Source organism: Schistocerca serialis, chromosome 5 (assembly GCF_023864345.2).
Source record: "Schistocerca serialis cubense isolate TAMUIC-IGC-003099 chromosome 5, iqSchSeri2.2, whole genome shotgun sequence".
NCBI classification, from domain to species: domain Eukaryota; kingdom Metazoa; phylum Arthropoda; class Insecta; order Orthoptera; family Acrididae; genus Schistocerca; species Schistocerca serialis.
In genome coordinates, this window is record NC_064642.1 from 428,883,632 (window position 1) to 428,902,699 (window position 19,068).

The window sequence follows — 19,068 nt, forward strand, 5'->3', positions numbered from 1 at the left end:
TTTTCCCTCTGGGTCCAAAAAGTCTCTCTTCCCATGCTCATACACTCATTCCTGCCCTCAAGGTACCATAATTTACCTTTACAAGCACATGTACCCTCACGGTCATACTCTGGACACGTTTTTATATCTCCTTCTCCAAGTGCCTTAACACTGATTCCGCCTTCTACACCCAGCCTGTTTCTCACTCTTTGTAGTCTCCTTTGAATTCTCGCCAAGTGTTGCCTAAGGCAGACGCCATGACTGAGGGGGCATTTCAGTATCAGTCGTGCCTGCGCTGCTGTCACCATGTGGCCAGTACCCTCCAGAGGTGGATGTCATAAACTTCTTACTGCAACAGAGAGGGCTGATGAAGAGTAGCTGCAGTCTTTTCCCTGGTGTTCCATTGCACTGTCAGGGCACAAGATCAGTCAATCGGAGGTTCCAAGCTGTGGTTGGATCGAGTGATCATGAAGAGTTTATGAAGGGGCCCACTGGAACTGCTGCATACCGCCATTCACTGAATAGTGGACTCCGTATGATGTTAAACAGCCACATAAAGAAAGGAGATGCTGGTCGAGATTGCCATTTGCAACTGTTCAGCCTATGTGTATTGGAGTGGCCGTTACAGCTTGTAAAGGCATATTTACTGCTCAAATGATTAAATAATTTAGTTGGTTGTAGAGAAGTATGGTATCAGTGCGCATCGAGGTTACTTGTTGAGACCACGTGGTTTTGGATGGGTGTGCTTGCCTTGACCAGAATTATATTTATTACAGTACGTGTTACGCAGCTGAGTACTGTGTATCCTGTTATTCATTTGATTATTGTTGGAAAAGATGTCATTTTGGAAGGAGGGTTGTATATGGGTAATGTTAACGTGTGAGCTATAAATTCAATGTAGTAATGGATGTGTGTTTTGTGTAAGGATTACCTGTGGTCATTTCAATATTCTTTATTCTGAAATGCAGGATGGTGCAATCAGTGCATATATTTCAATCTTTTCTTGTTAATTGCTAATGCGATCTGTGTGATTTCTGTCTGTCAGGTTAGTTGATGGGATTTGTTTTTTTATGTAAAGATTATCTGTGGGTCCTTTTAAAATTTTTTATTCTAAATGCAGGCAGATGAACCCAGAACATAATTTGAATGTTGTTTTGGTTGATTCCAAGTATGCTTACGTTATGCTGGTTCATAGCTGCTATCTTAATATTAGTTGTGCTTAAAGGTAAAAGAGGAATGAAAGTTTAAATTGAAATTTTCCCTGTTCTTTGATCTTAAATGTAAAAAAAAAAACTAACTGTGATAAAATTGTTTTATCAATTCTCTTGAAAAGCTAATTGGGGGTTCACCTATAGAAAGCATTGTGGATTAGATTAGATTAGATTAGATTAATACTAGTTTCATGGATCATGAATACGATATTTCGTAATGATGTGGAACGAGTCGAATTTTCCAATACATGACATAATTAGGTTAATTTATCAACATACTTAAGTTAATATAACAACTTTATTTTTTTGAGTTTTTTTGTTTTTCTTTATTTTTTATTTTATTTTTTTTCTTAATTTATATCTAAAAATTCCTCTATGGAGTAGAAGGAGTTGTCATTCAGAAATTCTTTTAATTTCTTCTTAAATACTTGTTGGTTATCTGTCAGACTTTTGATACTATTTGGTAAGTGACCAAAGACTTTAGTGCCAGTATAATTCACCCCTTTCTGTGCCAAAGTTAGATTAATTCTTGAATAGTGAAGATCGTCCTTTCTCCTAGTATTGTAGTTATGCACACTGCTATTACTTTTGAATTGGGTTTGGTTGTTAATAACAAATTTCATAAGAGAGTATATATACTGAGAAGCTACTGTGAATATCCCTAGATCCTTAAATAAATGTCTGCAGGATGATCTTGGGTGGGCTCCAGCTATTATTCTGATTACACGCTTTTGTGCAATAAATACTTTATTCCTCAGTGATGAATTACCCCAAAATATGATGCCATATGAAAGCAGTGAGTGAAAATAGGCGTAGTAAGCTAATTTACTAAGATGTTTATCACCAAAATTTGCAATGACCCTTATTGCATAAGTAGCTGAACTCAAACGTTTCAGCAGATCATCAATGTGTTTCTTCCAATTTAATCTCTCATCAATGGACATACCTAAAAATTTGGAATATTCTACCTTAGCTATATGCTTCTGATTAAGGTCTATATTTATTAATGGCGTCATACCATTCACTGTACGGAACTGTATGTACTGTGTCTTACCAAAATTCAGTGAGAGTCCGTTTACAAGGAACCACTTAGTAATTTTCTGAAAGACAGTATTGACAATTTCATCAGTTAATTCTTGTTTCTCAGGTGTGATTACTATACTTGTATCATCAGCGAAGAGAACTAACTTTGCCTCTTCATGAATATAGAATGGCAAGTCATTAATATACAATAAGAACAACAAAGGACCCAAGACTGACCCTTGTGGAACCCCATTCTTGATAGTTCCCCAGTTTGAGGAATGTGCTGATCTTTGTATGTTACGAGAACTACTTATTTCAACTTTCTGCACTCTTCCAGTTAGGTACGAATTAAACCATTTGTGCACTGTCCCACTCATGCCACAATACTTGAGCTTGTCTAGCAGAATTTCATGATTTACACAATCAAAAGCCTTTGAGAGATCACAAAAAATCCCAATGGGTGGTGTTCGGTTATTCAGATCATTCAAAATTTGACTGGTGAAAGCATATATGGCATTTTCTGTTGAAAAACCTTTCTGGAAACCAAACTGACATTTTGTTAGTACTTCATTTTTACAGATATGTGAAGCTACTCTTGAATACATTACTTTCTCAAAAATTTTGGATAAAGCTGTTAGAAGGGAGATTGGACGGTAATTGTTGACATCAGATCTATCCCCCTTTTTATGCAAAGGTATAACAATAGCATATTTCAGTCTATCAGGGAAAATGCCCTGTTCCAGAGAGCTGTTACACAGGTGGCTGAGAATCTTACTTATCTGTTGAGAACAAGCTTTTAGTATTTTGCTGGAAATGCCATCAATTCCATGTGAGTTTTTGCTTTTAAGCAAGTTTATTATTTTCCTAATTTCAGAGGGAGAAGTGGGTGAGATTTCAATTGTATCAAATTGCATAGGTATGGCCTCTTCCATTAACAGCCTAGCATCTTCTAATGAACACCTGGATCCTACTATATCCACAACATTTAGAAAATGATTATTAAAAATATTTTCAACTTCTGATTTTTTGTTCGTAAAGTTTTCATTCAATTTGATGGTAATACTGTCTTCCTGTGCTCTTGGTTGGCCTGTTTCTCTTTTAATAATATTCCAAATTGTTTTAATTTTATCAGAGTTGCTGATTTCAGACATGATACACATACTCCTGGATTTTTTAATAACTTTTCTTAATATAACACAGTAGTTTTTATAATTTTTGATAGTTTCTGGGTCACTACTCTTTCTTGCTGTCAGATACATTTCCCTTTTCCGGTTACAAGATATTTTTATACCCTTAGTAAGCCATGGTTTGTTACAAGGTTTCTTACGAGTATATTTAACTATTTTCTTGGGGAAGCAGTTTTCAAATGCATTTACAAAAATGTCATGAAATAAATTATATTTTAAATTGGCATCAGGTTCACGGTACACATCATCCCAGTCTAACTGCTGTAGGCTTTCCCTGAAATTTGCAATTGTTAAATCGTTGACTGAACGTACTACTTTGGAGGACTGTTTAGTATTGCTGAATGGAGCTATGTCATATATTGTAACTAGCTGTGCACCATGATCAGAAAGACCATTCTCAACAGGCTGAGCATTTATCTGGTTAAACTTATCTTGGTCTATAAAGAAGTTATCAATCAGTGAGCTGCTATCCTTTACCACCCGAGTAGGAAAATCAATAACGGGTGTCAAATTGAAAGAACCGAGTAATACTTCAAGGTCATTTTTCCTATTACCCTCTTTCAGAGAATCTACATTGAAGTCCCCACAAATAATAATTTGCTTCCCCCTGTCTGACAGATAGCACAACAAGGAGTCCAAATTTTTCAGAAATAGATGAAAATTTCCTGATGGGGACCTATATACAGTTACAATTATAAATGTGCCTTTATTTAATTTAAGCTCACAGGCACATGCTTCTATATGTTTCTCTACACAAAACTTTTTTGTTTCTATACTTTTTGCACAATGATAACTTTTGACATATATGGCAACTCCTCCTTTCTCCATATTTTCTCTCATTACATGTGCAGAGAGCTTATAACCACTTACATTTACCTTATCCATATCAGTAACAATGTGATGCTCAGACAGGCATAGTATATCTATTTCATTCTCAGCTTCTAAATCTTCTAAACAAACCAGAAGCTCATCTACTTTATTCTTTAAACTCCCAATATTTTGATGAAATATACTTACATTATTTTTAATTATACTTTTATGAGAACCTTTCCTTATTCTAACATTTGCAGTACTCTCCTGTCTGAGTTTCTCATTGTGCTTAGGCCTAGTTCCTATACCAGTGGTCACATGGTGTTCAGAGAGGCAGATTATGTCAATTGGGTTGGGTGACTTTAATTCATCAATGCAATTACCTAGGACTGAGATACAACTTGGTGGAGATAAAATTTCTGGTGATTGGTGAAAATTTATAATTGACAGCTGTGATTGGTGATCCAATGTGCTAGAAATGTGCTGTTTAATTTCTTTCCTAAACTGAAGATTTGTTTCAATCCTGACCTCTCGTAGAACCATTCATGGCAGTGCCTCCCCCCCTTAAATTTCCTGCTATTACCCCAGCCAGTTTCCCCTTCCCTTTCCTGTTGAGATGTAGGCCGTGCCTGGTATAGTCCCACCTACTGAGATAATCAACAGGAACCACACCAATATGAGCCCCCGCACCCGACCCAAGCAGCCGTTCCAACTCCAAATTAACTCTCCCAACAGAAGAGTTCAAATGAGGCCGGTCATGGCGTCTCAGGACAGATACAAATTCAACATTGGTGTGTCTCGATGCCGACGCAATCTTTACTAGGTCACACTCTATACTGTACCCAGGATCTCTGTCGATGCTGTTCCCTGGCCCTCCCACAATAACCACGGTGTCTTCCCTGGTAAATCCTTTACAGAGTGAACCTAAATCCTCTGTCACCTGATCCAGACTAGCACTTGGTTTGAAAAAAATTGTGACCTGGTATTCTGGTCCTAATTCCTCCTGCAGAAGTTGGCCTACACCTCTGGCATGAGAACTGCCTAACAACAAAACTTTCTTCCTTTTCGATGACTTTCCTACATTCTTTTTCAATTTCCTATTGAAAGTTTGTTGTGTCCTGTCTACACCTACCTCTGCTTGTGCTTGTGCTTGTGGTTTAAATATATGCGTCTAATAAAAGCGTGACTGTCACTAAGTCTCAATTTTTGTCGATTTTCCCTAGATATTTTATGGTTGTTACTGTTTCCACTTATTTATAGTCTTTTTGTAATTAAATGACAATTGGTCTTTCTTAACTACAGTGTGTTTCAAAATTGACATTCATTGGATGTCATTATATATGCCTGTACACCCCAGCGCCACCACTGCATTGCTACATCACAACAGTATTTATTACATTCAACTTACAATTATAAATAATAAGCAATTTACTTGTGTGCAAAGGGAAGAGTATCAAATGACCAACAGTGACTGAAGAATGTGTTGAATGAGTGAGAATCTTTCATGGATAGCCTCAAGAAATTAGTTTGAAAGGCTAGTCGTTACTAGCAATTCCAGTGATGTCTATGTGGAGACATAGGGATACACTTACAACTATGTTCTTATCATTTGCTGTTGTTACAAGCTCCAAAACCTAAGACTATAGTTTACATGCCAACTTTGTGAATAAAATGTTGCTGCATGATGAAGATTTTCTGCATTGTGTCATCATCATTGATGAATTGACATTTGACCAAAGATGGAAACTGAACACTCATGAAGTGCATATCTGGAGGTCAGCAAATCCAACAACATAGTACAGTTGCATCAAGCCTCCCCTAAATTGAATGATTTTTGTGTCATATCCTGGCAGAAAGCTTATGGGCCTTTCTTTTTCAGTGAAGCAACTGTAACTGGTGTTTCTTATCTCGATGCCCTAGAACTATGTCTCTTTCCTTCATTGGACGAAGCTGAACCACAAATCTTTACTTGACAGCAAGATGGTGCATCACCTCACTGGCATAACTCAGTACACAATTTGTTAAATAACACTGTACGCAATCACTGGACTGGCTACAAGGAACCAGATGTCGAGCTAGTTCTGCATGATCTCCATGTTCACACATGATCTGATGCCATGTGATTCTTACATTTGGAGGTTCATGTGTATGTGCCTCCACTACCAGCTGATCTACCTACTTTAGACACAACACTGTTGCAACAACTTACTCCAGACACACTGCTCACAGTTTGGGACAAACTCACTCGCTGCTCACATTGAACAACTGACATATTATTTATAGTTGCAAGTTGAATGTAACAAATACCACAAAGCCTTATAACCCCTATATTCTCTCAGTGACAACTGTCACTCCCTGCAATAAAAGACCTTCTCTATATAACTGCATTACCCACAAACATCCTCATGTAGCTTCCAACATTATCCACTGAAGTGCTTGCATAAAACATGAACAGTAATGTCTGTGCAACATTCCCTATAGGGATACTTGCACAGTTACTTTCACATGCAGCAGTATCAGCAGCAGAATACTGAATATAGTTGTTGCAGACAGTTTTTTTATCAGCATTCATTCTGTTAGCTTGATAATGGATGTTGTCCATCAACAGCCTCGACAAGCAAAATGGTAAAAAACTATTACAGTGTGTGTTCTTGCCTTCTTCAGTAGTTCATACTGTAAAGGTGTCTTCGGTATTCTCCCAGGAATAGGCAGTCCCGCACGCTGAAGCTTCAGAAAATACTTTTGCACACGGCTGCACACTTGCTTTGGGGTACGGGTGCCTGAAAAATTAACACAAACACTGATACATCAAATTTACAAGCAGAAACTAGTAAGTTACAGTCATAAACATTATCAGTTGCAATTGACTGTGTACAGCCCATGTTAACCTTATTTTGGGCTATCAGATGACAAATTTCAAGGTGTCTTACTTGGCTGCAAATCAGTGAGGTATCGCTACTTGGACAATTTACACCTATTGTGTAGTGTACAATAACTTTATGTATTACTAAATATTACCCAATTCAGCTGCAATTTTTCTCCATCTATTAGTTTCATTCTCCTCAGATGGATACTTAACTAGAAGTTCTTCCAAACGATGCTGTTCCTCATGCGACCAAAGCTATCCAACAAAGAAAAAAAATATTTTTTTAAACAAAGTTTAATCAAAAACCTCATTGTGTTAATTTCATTAATGTGACAGGCTGAAAAATAGAAGCCTGATTACAGTTCTTCTCAATTTTCACTGATTGTATACACCACTTCCACCCCTGGGAAATGTCTGGACATCCAAATCATGTCGGAACAAGATATTACTTACATATTTCCATATCACATGCCACTAAACAGCTGTTTTTGAGCAAAGCAACCTTCTATGCATATTTACAAGGAGCATGCCACTGAAAGTGATCCTAACATTAAACCCAAATCCTTGCTAGAACAAGATATTTGTCAGTGGAAGTCCAACAGAAGTGACCCTGGCCCCTGCATCATGTAGCTTTCAGATTAAGAATACACCAGCTAATGATGAAAATGGCTTCTACTTTAGCAAAAATGCCCAGTCATGTTGGTGCATTAAACAGAATTTTGTATTTAAAGTAACAACTTTGGTGGGAACAACTCTGTTAACCTTTAACAAGAAGAGATGCCCACTGACCACTTAAATTAATAAACAACAAATAAAATAATCATTTAATACATGTATACAACTCTGTCATCTAATTCATATGCAAACAATGATTGAACTATTACTTCCAAAAGAACTCCTAATACCTTGTTGAAAGTCTCAGGCTTTGTTTCATCAAATATTCTCCCTCTTACACGTATTTTCTCATTTTCATCTTCTATGTCATTCTGAGATACGTCACAAAGGTTACTATCTTGAGGTTTTAGCAGTTCACTATCAGGTGCTATACCGTATTTACTCCAATCAATATTTGGAACCTGTGATATGAGAAATGAAAACACAACTTTGAATCTTACATTAAATGTTAATCTTATATTAAATGTTCTTGGTGCACTTGTTGCATTAATTCTCTCTCTCTCTCTCTCTCTCTCTCTCTCTCTCTCTCTCTCTCTCTCTCTCAAAGCTTTTGACAACAGCCACCATTGTCTTTATCCGAAATCAACTTATTAAGTAACAAAATCACACACATTAAAGTTTAATGTAGCAAATATGCATCAAAAGACTTAATTTTAATTTTTAATCTGGCTGAGAATATTGATTCATGATTTTCAACAGCACAGCACCTAAAAAATATCAGTTTTGCAAACAACTCGACCAGGATGGACACATTAGAGTAAAACAAACAGTTAAGAAATTCTTGAAACACTCAATTCAAATGGCATGAGAAAGGTAAATCATTCACCCTACAGAAGAGCATGAGATAGGCACATAATAAAGTTTGTTAATTAACAGAGCTCACCTATCAAACTTATAATCATTACATCATACAATATAAATCTCTTCCCTGACACTGTGATCAGACTGTAGTGTCAGAAAACAGGAACTCTGTGTGCAGTGCTGAAGAATGAGAGAGTATATCTGTCTGTCCAATACCTCCTCTACCTTTATAGGGTGAGTGCTTACATTTTCTCGTGAATTTTTCCTTACTACATTTGGTACTATTTTTTCACTGTAAGCCATTTTTAAGCAAATCAGATATACTACATACCTCATCAATGAACATTCTATCAGGAAGTGGTGGTATCCATCCAGCTTGAAGTTTCTCAACAAATGTCAATGGATCTTTCAAGACTGCTTCTTTTAGTAACAATATTTTATCATAATCCTGCAATATGTAATAATATTTTATTATTATAACTGAGGTCAGGCACTAAAGTTTTCAGCATACAAGCTTTGGATATTGCAACTGGAATTACCGGCACCAGATTTCTGGTAATTCAGTCTAACACAGTGTAAAAGCTTTGGTTGAGAAACTTAGTACAATGATAATGATCTTAATATTATGTCTCATTTTGAAATCATCACCTGAAACATTAAAAACTTGATGCTTGTGGTAGCTAAAATTGTCTTTCTTAAATTAACACCTCAGCACAAAGACACGACTTATACTGTCCAATGTCATACTGACACTTGCTAATTCACCAAAGATCGTACTATTTGTTTAAGAACTGGTATCAAAGTGTAGCTGTTGTTATATAATACACTTCAGAGCAACTGAATTAGATACAGCTTCTGTTCTGGAGAAAGGAACTGAATGTGCTCCTCATTCAAAGTTAAAAGTTTGAAATTGATCATTTCTGCATATTGCTGTCTATAAATAAGGTAAACTGATAAGATAAGAAATAAGGGGGATCTCCACAGAAATGGTAAGGAAAGAAATGTATATGGAAAACACTGACAAGAATAATGGACAGAAAGAGAGGACATGTATTAAGATGACATAGGGGAATAACTTCCATGGTACTAGAGGAAGCTGTTGACAGTAAAAACTGTAAGGGAAGACAGAACTGTACGGGACGACAGATATTGGAATATATTCAACAAACAACTGAGCATGTTGGATTTAAGTGCTACTCTGAGATGAATAGATTGGTACGGGTGAGGAAGTTATGGCAGGGCACATCAAACCAGTCAAAAGACTGTTGACAATAAATACCAGAGTGTGCTGTTGCAATTTCAGCTCTATCTCAGTTTCAAGCACAATCAGTTGGTGCAATAGCATATCATAAATAAAAATATAAGTGATGGGAAATATGATTTATTACATCCCACTTCACAAAATCAGAAGCAGCAACAGGTGAAATCACATAACAGACCTAATTACACTACTCTTTGTCGCTTGTATGCAGATGGAAGAACATATCACCATCTGCTTCTTGAGATTTTGTCAAGTGGGATGTAATACATCAAAGTTTTCAGCACTTATAATTTGGTTTATATAGCGCAATGGTAGAAACTGAGTGTGCTTGAAAACAACAGTGTTGAAATGGCAACTGAACGCAGTAAAATATATAGAGAGAAAAGCACACATTACATCTTTCAATCAATTTATGCAGTCTGTGGGACATTCCTCAAGAAGTTAATGGACACCATTAATGGAATGCTGTCAGACTTCGTACTGATTCCTGCTGTGGCAGTTGAGGTCATTGATCATTGTGGGTGTCGCTGTGATACATTCTTCCCTATAAGACCATGTAGACAGTGGGATTTTCATTTTACACAATGTCGAGGTAGTTCTGTGATTACCTCAGTTCAGGAAAAACTGCCTCCCCCTCCACCTCCATCTCCACCTCCACCACCATCATCACCAGTCAACTATTGTGGCCGATAAAATGTTGATGACAACAGATTGTTGGTGCCGCAAAGAAAACTTAGACTGTGCTGCCTTCTGCAGCGTGTTTGTGCGATGTAATTACTGTAACTGTAATGGATTCTGTGACAGCAACCAAAGAATAGCAATAGTTTGGTGACAAAACACGGGAGTATATGAATAGGTTAAGTGCTGCACAGATCCAGGAAGATGCAACATCAACAGACAAGGTTCTGAGTGACTCAAAATGAAATAAAGCCACATGAGTTTCAGCTCAAGCAGGTAAGTGTGCAGCAATGCTATACTGCACTCTCAAGAACATTAACGATTCTTTTTTTTTTTTTTAGTGCATGCATACTGGTGGCAGAAAAATACCGCACAGTTGGTGTGTTATTGTCTATTACAAAGGAGGCTGCTCATGCAAGCAGGCAACAGCACCTTCTTTTAGCAAACAGTGACCATTCCTAAGGGTTGCTAACAGTGAATACTGGAGCAGTGCCATCTCTTAATAACAGCAACCACCTGATGGAAGTTAGCAAGTAAAAATGCACCCTTGTGGTAATAAGCAAAAACATGAAGGACACAGGTACAACTAACTATCACCAAAGTGTAAGACAAGCAAACAATTCTGCACTCTAACACAATGCACTTTCTGAGACACATAATAGCATTTGTTGTTTCTGTGCCAGCAGAGGAAACTGAACACTGTCAGGACAGCCCCCTAGAAACCTACAGGAAACTTAACATTGGCAGGGCAACCTGCAAGAAACCCGAGAACAGTTGACCACACTATGACATTACAGGATTTGCTAGATGACACAGAGAACAAGTCAGACAAAGAAGCTTATGAAGACAATGCTGACAAAATGCAAACATACTATCCAAAAGGCAAAAGGGCTTTCAGGACCAGCATGTTTATGGGATAGAAATACAGTTGATATATATTTGTCAACCTCGGCAACCTGCCAACACACCTATGCAGACATCAAGTTGCTTACCGGCATCTTTTCTTAGGTGACATGTGAGCATGGCCTCGATTCTGGGAACAGTTCACAGCTTCCATAGATGAAAATCCAATGGTGTTTATTATGGATAATCACATATTCCTCCATGGATATTGAGATGGGAAAACAAGGATTGGTCAATGGGACTGCTGCTACAGCTGACACATATGAGCAGACAAAGCAAAATGTGAAATCCAAGCATAGGGATAAGAACCGGACTGTCCAAAGTCACCTTGACTTCATGGAGAACTTTGACACTTCTACTTCAGAATAAGTGATACGCTCATTACCAATATTAATGTGTTACCTGCTTCATGAGCAGCCTTGGAGATAATTCCTACAGGAAGCTTTATTTTTTCTCCCCAAAGCAGTTTATGGCACTTACAAAACCTTTCATGGATTTGGATTAAAGAGCATACTTAATGGTAAAGTCATTCTGTTTAAATAGCTGAGGCCAAAACAGAGGAATGAAAGATTAGTACAAAAGCTGTAGTCTTCTTAAGTCTGCCAATAATCCTCCTAATAATATTACAATCTTCTGCATAATTTCATTTCTTCCGTTCCTTCTGTAGATCTGAAGTACTCATTGTTGTTATATCTCTGCATGCTACACACACTTACTGTAATTTAGGGCACTGTACGGTTTCACAGTACGTGGTCCTCAAGCTCCTTACTTCTAAGGAGCATAGCTGCTTGACTCACAAATCTGAGTAGAGGATTTTGCAAGAAGCCCTTGATAATTGAACTTTTCATTTACTTTACGTTTTCTGTCTGTTCATACAATTATTTTGAATGTAATATGAGGGATTTTTTTTATGCTCTCTCAATTATTTGCATTATCACAAAATCTTAACACATTTACACCTTGAGTGTGTCCTGTTATGTGTTTTCAACTTGTGTTCCGCAGACACCAAGTCCGGAGGTTCTAAGCGGAGTTGGTAGGTTACTAAAGGTCAGTACTGTCCAAAGGAACTCCAAATCCACTGAGAGTGTTTTTAAACTGAATAAAGGGGCTCCAGTAAATTCACATGTGCACCTACATGAACAGAGGGCAATTAGACAGTTGCAGTCAAAGTAACCTTAATACAACTAGGATGTGGCAAGGTCCTCAGAGCTTGCTTGCTATTGACTGTTTCACCTCAACAGCCATTACCCCAGCGGCATGTAGTTCATCTTGAGGTTGATAATTATTTGATTTATAATACCATATTAAAATAAGTTGTCAAACAAAAATTCAAGTTATGGGTTGCACACAAATTCCACTATCACTCACTCATCCATGGTCATCTTGTAGACATCCGCTTAAGGAGTTTGACATTCTGGCTAATGCTTCACTGTAAATTTATTTGCTCATGAAGTCTGTTGTAAATAATTCACTACAGTTCAAAAGGAACAATGTTGTACATAATTACGGCACCAGAAAGAAAAATGACATTCATTACTTCACATTAAGGTTGTCTTTACCACAGGGTGTGTATAAAAGCAGCAACGAAAATGTTTGATCACTTATTTATATATAAAAACAAAGATGAGGTGACTTACCGAACAAAAGCGCTGGCAGGTCGATAGACACACAAACAAACACAAACATACACACAAAATTCAAGCTTTCGCAACAAACTGTTGCCTCATCAGGAAAGAGGGAAGGAGAGGGGAAGATGAAAGGAAGTGGGTTTTAAGGGAGAGGGTAAGGAGTCATTCCAATCCCGGGAGCGGAAAGACTTACCTTAGGGGGAAAAAAGGACAGGTATACACTCGCACACACGCACATATCCATCCACACATACAGACACAAGCAGACATATTTAAAGACAAAGAGTTTGGGCAGAGATGTCAGTCGAGGCAGAAGTGTAGAGGCAAAGAAGTTGTTGAAAGACAGGTGAGGTATGAGTGGCGGCAACTTGAAATTAGCGGAGATTGAGGCCTGGCGGATGACGAGAAGAGAGGATATACTGAAGGGCAAGTTCCCATCTCCGGAGTTCGGATAGGTTGGTGTTGGTGGGAAGTATCCAGATAACCCGGACAGTGTAACACTGTGCCAAGATGTGCTGGCTGTGCACCAAGGCATGTTTAGCCACAGGGTGATCCTCATTACCAACAAACACTGTCTGCCTGTGTCCATTCATGCGAATGGACAGTTTGTTGCTGGTCATTCCCACATAGAATGCATCACAGTGTAGGCAGGTCAGTTGGTAAATCACGTGGGTGCTTTCACACGTGGCTCTGCCTCTGATCGTGTACACCTTCCGGGTTACAGGACTGGAGTAGGTGGTGGTGGGAGGGTGCATGGGACAGGTTTTGCATCGGGGGCGGTTACAAGGATAGGAGCCAGAGGGTAGGGAAGGTGGTTTGGGGATTTCATAGGGATGAACTAACAGGTTACGAAGGTTAGGTGGATGGCGGAAAGACACTCTTGGCGGAGTGGGGAGGATTTCATGAAGGATGGATCTCATTTCAGGGCAGGATTTGAGGAAGAGATCCATCCTTCATGAAATCCTCCCCACTCCGCCAAGAGTGTCTTTCCGCCGTCCACCTAACCTTCGTAACCTGTTAGTTCATCCCTATGAAATCCCCAAACCACCTTCCCTACCCTCTGGCTCCTATCCTTGTAACCGCCCCCGATGCAAAACCTGTCCCATGCACCCTCCCACCACCATCTACTCCAGTCCTGTAACCCGGAAGGTGTACACGATCAGAGGCAGAGCCACGTGTGAAAGCACCCACGTGATTTACCAACTGACCTGCCTACACTGTGATGCATTCTATGTGGGAATGACCAGCAACAAACTGTCCATTCGCATGAATGGACACAGGCAGACAGTGTTTGTTGGTAATGAGGATCACCCTGTGGCTAAACATGCCTTGGTGCACAGCCAGCACATCTTGGCACAGTGTTACACCGTCCGGGTTATCTGGATACTTCCCACCAACACCAACCTATCTGAACTCCGGAGATGGGAACTTGCCCTTCAGTATATCCTCTCTTCTCGTCATCCGCCAGGCCTCAATCTCCGCTAATTTCAAGTTGCCGCCACTCATACCTCACCTGTCTTTCAACAACTTCTTTGCCTCTACACTTCTGCCTCGACTGACATCTCTGCCCAAACTCTTTGTCTTTAAATATGTCTGCTTGTGTCTGTATGTGTGGATGGATATGTGCGTGTGTGCGAGTGTATACCTGTCCTTTTTTCCCCCTAAGGTAAGTCTTTCCGCTCCCGGGATTGGAATGACTCCTTACCCTCTCCCTTAAAACCCACTTCCTTTCGTCTTCCCCTCTCCTTCCCTCTTTCCTGATGAGGCAACAGTTTGTTGCGAAAGCTTGAATTTTGTGTGTATGTTTGTGTTTGTTTGTGTGTCTATCAACCTGCCAGCGCTTTTGTTCGGTAAGTCACCTCATCTTTGTTTTTATATATAATTTTTCCCACGTGGAATGTTTCCTTCCATTATATTGATCACTTATTTAGTGATATAAAATGACTGACAGCAAAGTAAAATTTGCAAACAAACTGAGAACATTTCCCCTTAAAACTCTTTCTATTCCATACTGTAATGTGTAAAAGGTGATGGGTAAAAATTACTAACTCACAAATTAATTTGCAATGTGAATATAAAATGACTTGTTTCACATCGATATGATCTATTGTGCAAAATGATCTGTGGAACATGTAACTAACTAACTCACAGTAAATGGTGGGCTGTCTGAGCATGTCCACAGTTTATGGCTAGTAAGACTGACAGTGCTGACAAATTCCCACCTCAAGAAGCCTGGGTTCACTAACCTGATCTCAGGTCTCAACAACTGGGCTCACTTTATTTATTTACTTATGTATCCATCCTTAGACAACATACATTGTATGGATGTCATCAGTGAATGTACAAATTATGGTATGAAGTCTAAATATTTTCTTAACAAATGCCATTTACATTGTTTAATAAGCATAGTTATTTTGATGTAGAACTAAAATACATAAATACAAAGCCCTGCACACATATTACATAAATGACAAAAGATAATTTATATTGTTTAAATAAATATATAGGTGAAAAATTATATATAAAAACAAAAATGAGGTGACTTACCGAACGAAAGCGCTGGCAGGTCGATAGACACACAAACAACTGTTTGTGTGTGTATCGACCTGCCAGCGCTTTCGTTCGGTAAGTCACCTCATCTTTGTTTTTATATATAATTTTTCCCACGTGGAATGTTTCCTTCATTATATTATATAAATATATAGGTGTGTTGATATGGAACTAGCAGACATAAATACACAATACGTTAATGAAAAAAAGAATGATGTTAGGTATAACTTATTTTAGGTGTTACCAACAATTCTTCAGTTTTATTTCATCCATAGTGTAGAAACAATGCTCTTGCAAAAACAGCTTCACAGTTTTTTTTTAAAAGAATACATACTGCTAATTTCTTTTATATTCTGTGGCAGCTTATTATAGATTATCATGCCTCGATAAATGAGACTGTTCTCTGCTTTTAGCAGCGAACTAAATGGAGGCAATGACTCAACCTTGTGTTAGGATCACAGATAATGTTATTCAAGCTATAATTGACGAGATTTTTTCTGATATACATTATAGTCTGAAAACTAAACTTGCAAGGAATAGTCAGAATGCCCAGGTTTTTAAATACACTCCTGGAAATTGAAATAAGAACACCGTGAATTCATTGTCCCAGGAAGGGGAAACTTTATTGACACATTCCTGGGGTCAGATACATCACATGATCACACTGACAGAACCACAGGCACATAGACACAGGCAACAGAGCATGCACAATGTCGGCAGTAGTACAGTGTATATCCACCTTTCGCAGCAATGCAGGCTGCTATTCTCCCATGGAGACGATCGTAGAGATGCTGGATGTAGCCCTGTGGAACGGGTTGGCATGCCATTTCCACCTGGCGCCTCAGTTGGACCAGCGTTCGTGCTGAATGTGCAGACCGCGTGAGACGACGCTTCATCCAGTCCCAAACATGCTCAATGGGGGACAGATCCGGAGATCTTGCTGGCCAGGGTAGTTGACGTACACCTTCTAGAGCACGTTGGGTGGCACGGGATACATGCGGACGTGCATTGTCCTGTTGGAACAGCAAGTTCCCTTGCCGGTCTAGGAATGGTAGAACGATGGGTTCGATGACGGTTTGGATGTACCGTGCACTATTCAGTGTCCCCTCGACGATCACCAGTGGTGTACGGCCAGTGTAGGAGATCGCTCCCCACACCATGATGCCCGGTGTTGGCCCTGTGTGCCTCGGTCGTATGCAGTCCTGATTGTGGCGCTCACCTGCACGGCGCCAAACACGCATACGACCATCATTGGCACCAAGGCAGAAGCGACTCTCATCACTGAAGACGACACGTCTCCATTCGTCCCTCCATTCACGCCTGTCGCGACACCACTGGAGGCGGGCTGCACGATGTTGGGGCGTGAGCGGAAGACGGCCTAACGGTGTGCGGGACCGTAACCCAGCTTCATGGAGACGGTTGCGAATGGTCCTCGCCGATACCCCAGGAGCAACAGTGTCCCTAATGTGCTGGGAAGTGGCGGTGCGGTCCCCTACGGCACTGCGTAGGATCCTACGGTCTTGGCGTGCATCCGTGCGTCGCTGCGGTCCGGTCCCAGGTCGACGGGCACGTGCACCTTCCGCCGACAACATCGATGTACTGTGGAGACCTCACGCCCCACATGTTGAGCAATTCGGCGGTACGTCCACCCGGCCTCCCGCATGCCCACTATACGCCCTCGCTCAAAGGCCGGCAACTGCACATACGGTTCACGTCCACACTGTCGCGGCATGCTACCAGTGTTAAAGACTGCGATGGAGCTCCGTATGCCACGGCAAACTGGCTGACACTGACGGCGGCGGTGCACAAATGCTGCGCAGATAGCGCCATTCGACGGCCAACACCGCGGTTCCTGGTGTGTCCGCTGTGCCGTGCGTGTGATCATTGCTTGTACAGCCCTCTCGCAGTGTCTGGAGCAAGTATGGTGGGTCTTACACACCGGTGTCAATGTGTTCTTTTTTCCATTTCCAGGAGTGTAATTCTTTGCAATGAGCCCATCTATTGCTTTTTGTCATTATTCTTACAGCTCTTTTATAATCTGAAAGCTATTTCCCCAAAAGATTATTCCGTAGCTAAGGATGGCATGCACATAATCAAAGTAATCTGACCTAACACAGATGGCATTGCATACTGATGCAAGAATTCTAAGGGTGTAGCATGCTGTGGAGACCCTCTTTGAGATAATCATGACATGTTCATTCCATTTTAGCTGGCTGTCGATGTGCAGTCCTAGGAATTTAATGTTAGTTACATCTGTTACTGAAGTGTTGTGTGCTTCTTGTTTATTCTAAAGTACATGCTGTTTATTTTCTTGTGCTTCTGTTTTATTTTAAAGTACATGCTGTTTATTTTCTTAATCTTGAGAGTTACTCTGTTCTCTGTAGACCATTTGTAAACATATGCTAGTGCTTCATTGGCTTTTTCCAATACCAGGTCAGGTGTCTTGCTGGTAATCAGTATATTACGGTCATCAGCAAAAAGTACTTTTTCTCCAGGCTCCACACATTGTGGAAAATCATTAACATAAATTAAGAACAATATTGGCCCCATAACACTTCCTTGTGGGACTCCTATATTAACATACTGTTGGTAAGATAAGTGATTTACCACATATTTAGATGTGCTATGCGAAATTTCTAATCTCTGCACTCTGTTTAGGTACAATTGGAACCATTTATTTACCACTCCCCTGATTCCCAGAGACTCCAACTTGTGTAGAAGAATGCCCTGATCAACCGTATCAAAGACCTTCAATAGATCTAGGAAAAATCCAGTTACATAACCGTCCTTGCCTAGTGATTCAAGAACAATTTCTGTAAACTGAGTTATTACGGTTTCAGTGCTTCTGCCCAGTCTGAAGCCATGCTGTTCATTGCAGAGAAGATTATATTTATTTAAGTATCTCATAAGTCTGTCTTTCATTAAAGTCTCTACTATTTTGGAAAATACTTTAAGTAAAGCAATTGGCCTGTAATTTCCTGTTTTCAACATCACCTTTTTTGTGAGGAGGTATAATTTTAGCTAGTTTCAGGTAGTCTGGGAAGCAGCCAGTCTTAAAAGACTGGTTAATGATGTCAGTTAAAAGGGGATTAATGCTGTCTATGCACTCTAACACAGAAACTGGGACTTCATCCAGTCCTGTTGAGGATTTCTTTTTAATTGTTTTACGATACTGTTTACTTTTGTCTCAGTAGTGGGGAGCGAAACCATTGAATTTTTTTAAGTAATTTTGCACTGGAATATCAGATCTTTTTGGAAATTTGCTCTGCAGGTCTTTTGCAATACTGGTGAAATACGAGTTTATGAAGTTAGCCAGCTCGTTTTGATCACTGATTGTACTGCCTCTTTTTTTTTTAGACCTCCTGTCCTCCTATAATAATGCGGCATCCCTGTAAGTTGTTCAATGCTGCTCCAAGTGCGGCTGCTCAACGACTACGCTGTCTTTCCACATACATAACTCACATAGCACTTCCTTATCTAACCGCTACTTCCACTG

The 19,068-nt window shown here is 39.6% G+C and overlaps 1 protein-coding gene across 1 annotated transcript in view; it reads right to left on the minus strand.

The window, feature by feature from the left end:
• LOC126480794 (ZZ-type zinc finger-containing protein 3) overlaps positions 1-19,068 on the minus strand; it is a 74,362-nt gene that overhangs the window by 29,347 nt on the left and 25,947 nt on the right. The window contains exons 2-5 of the mRNA XM_050104108.1: positions 8,884-9,000; positions 7,982-8,152; positions 7,229-7,331; positions 6,866-6,990 (exon numbers count right to left, since the gene is read on the minus strand). Coding sequence (XP_049960065.1) covers positions 6,866-6,990; positions 7,229-7,331; positions 7,982-8,152; positions 8,884-9,000 — 516 coding nt within the window. The remainder of the gene's footprint in view (positions 1-6,865; positions 6,991-7,228; positions 7,332-7,981; positions 8,153-8,883; positions 9,001-19,068) is intronic.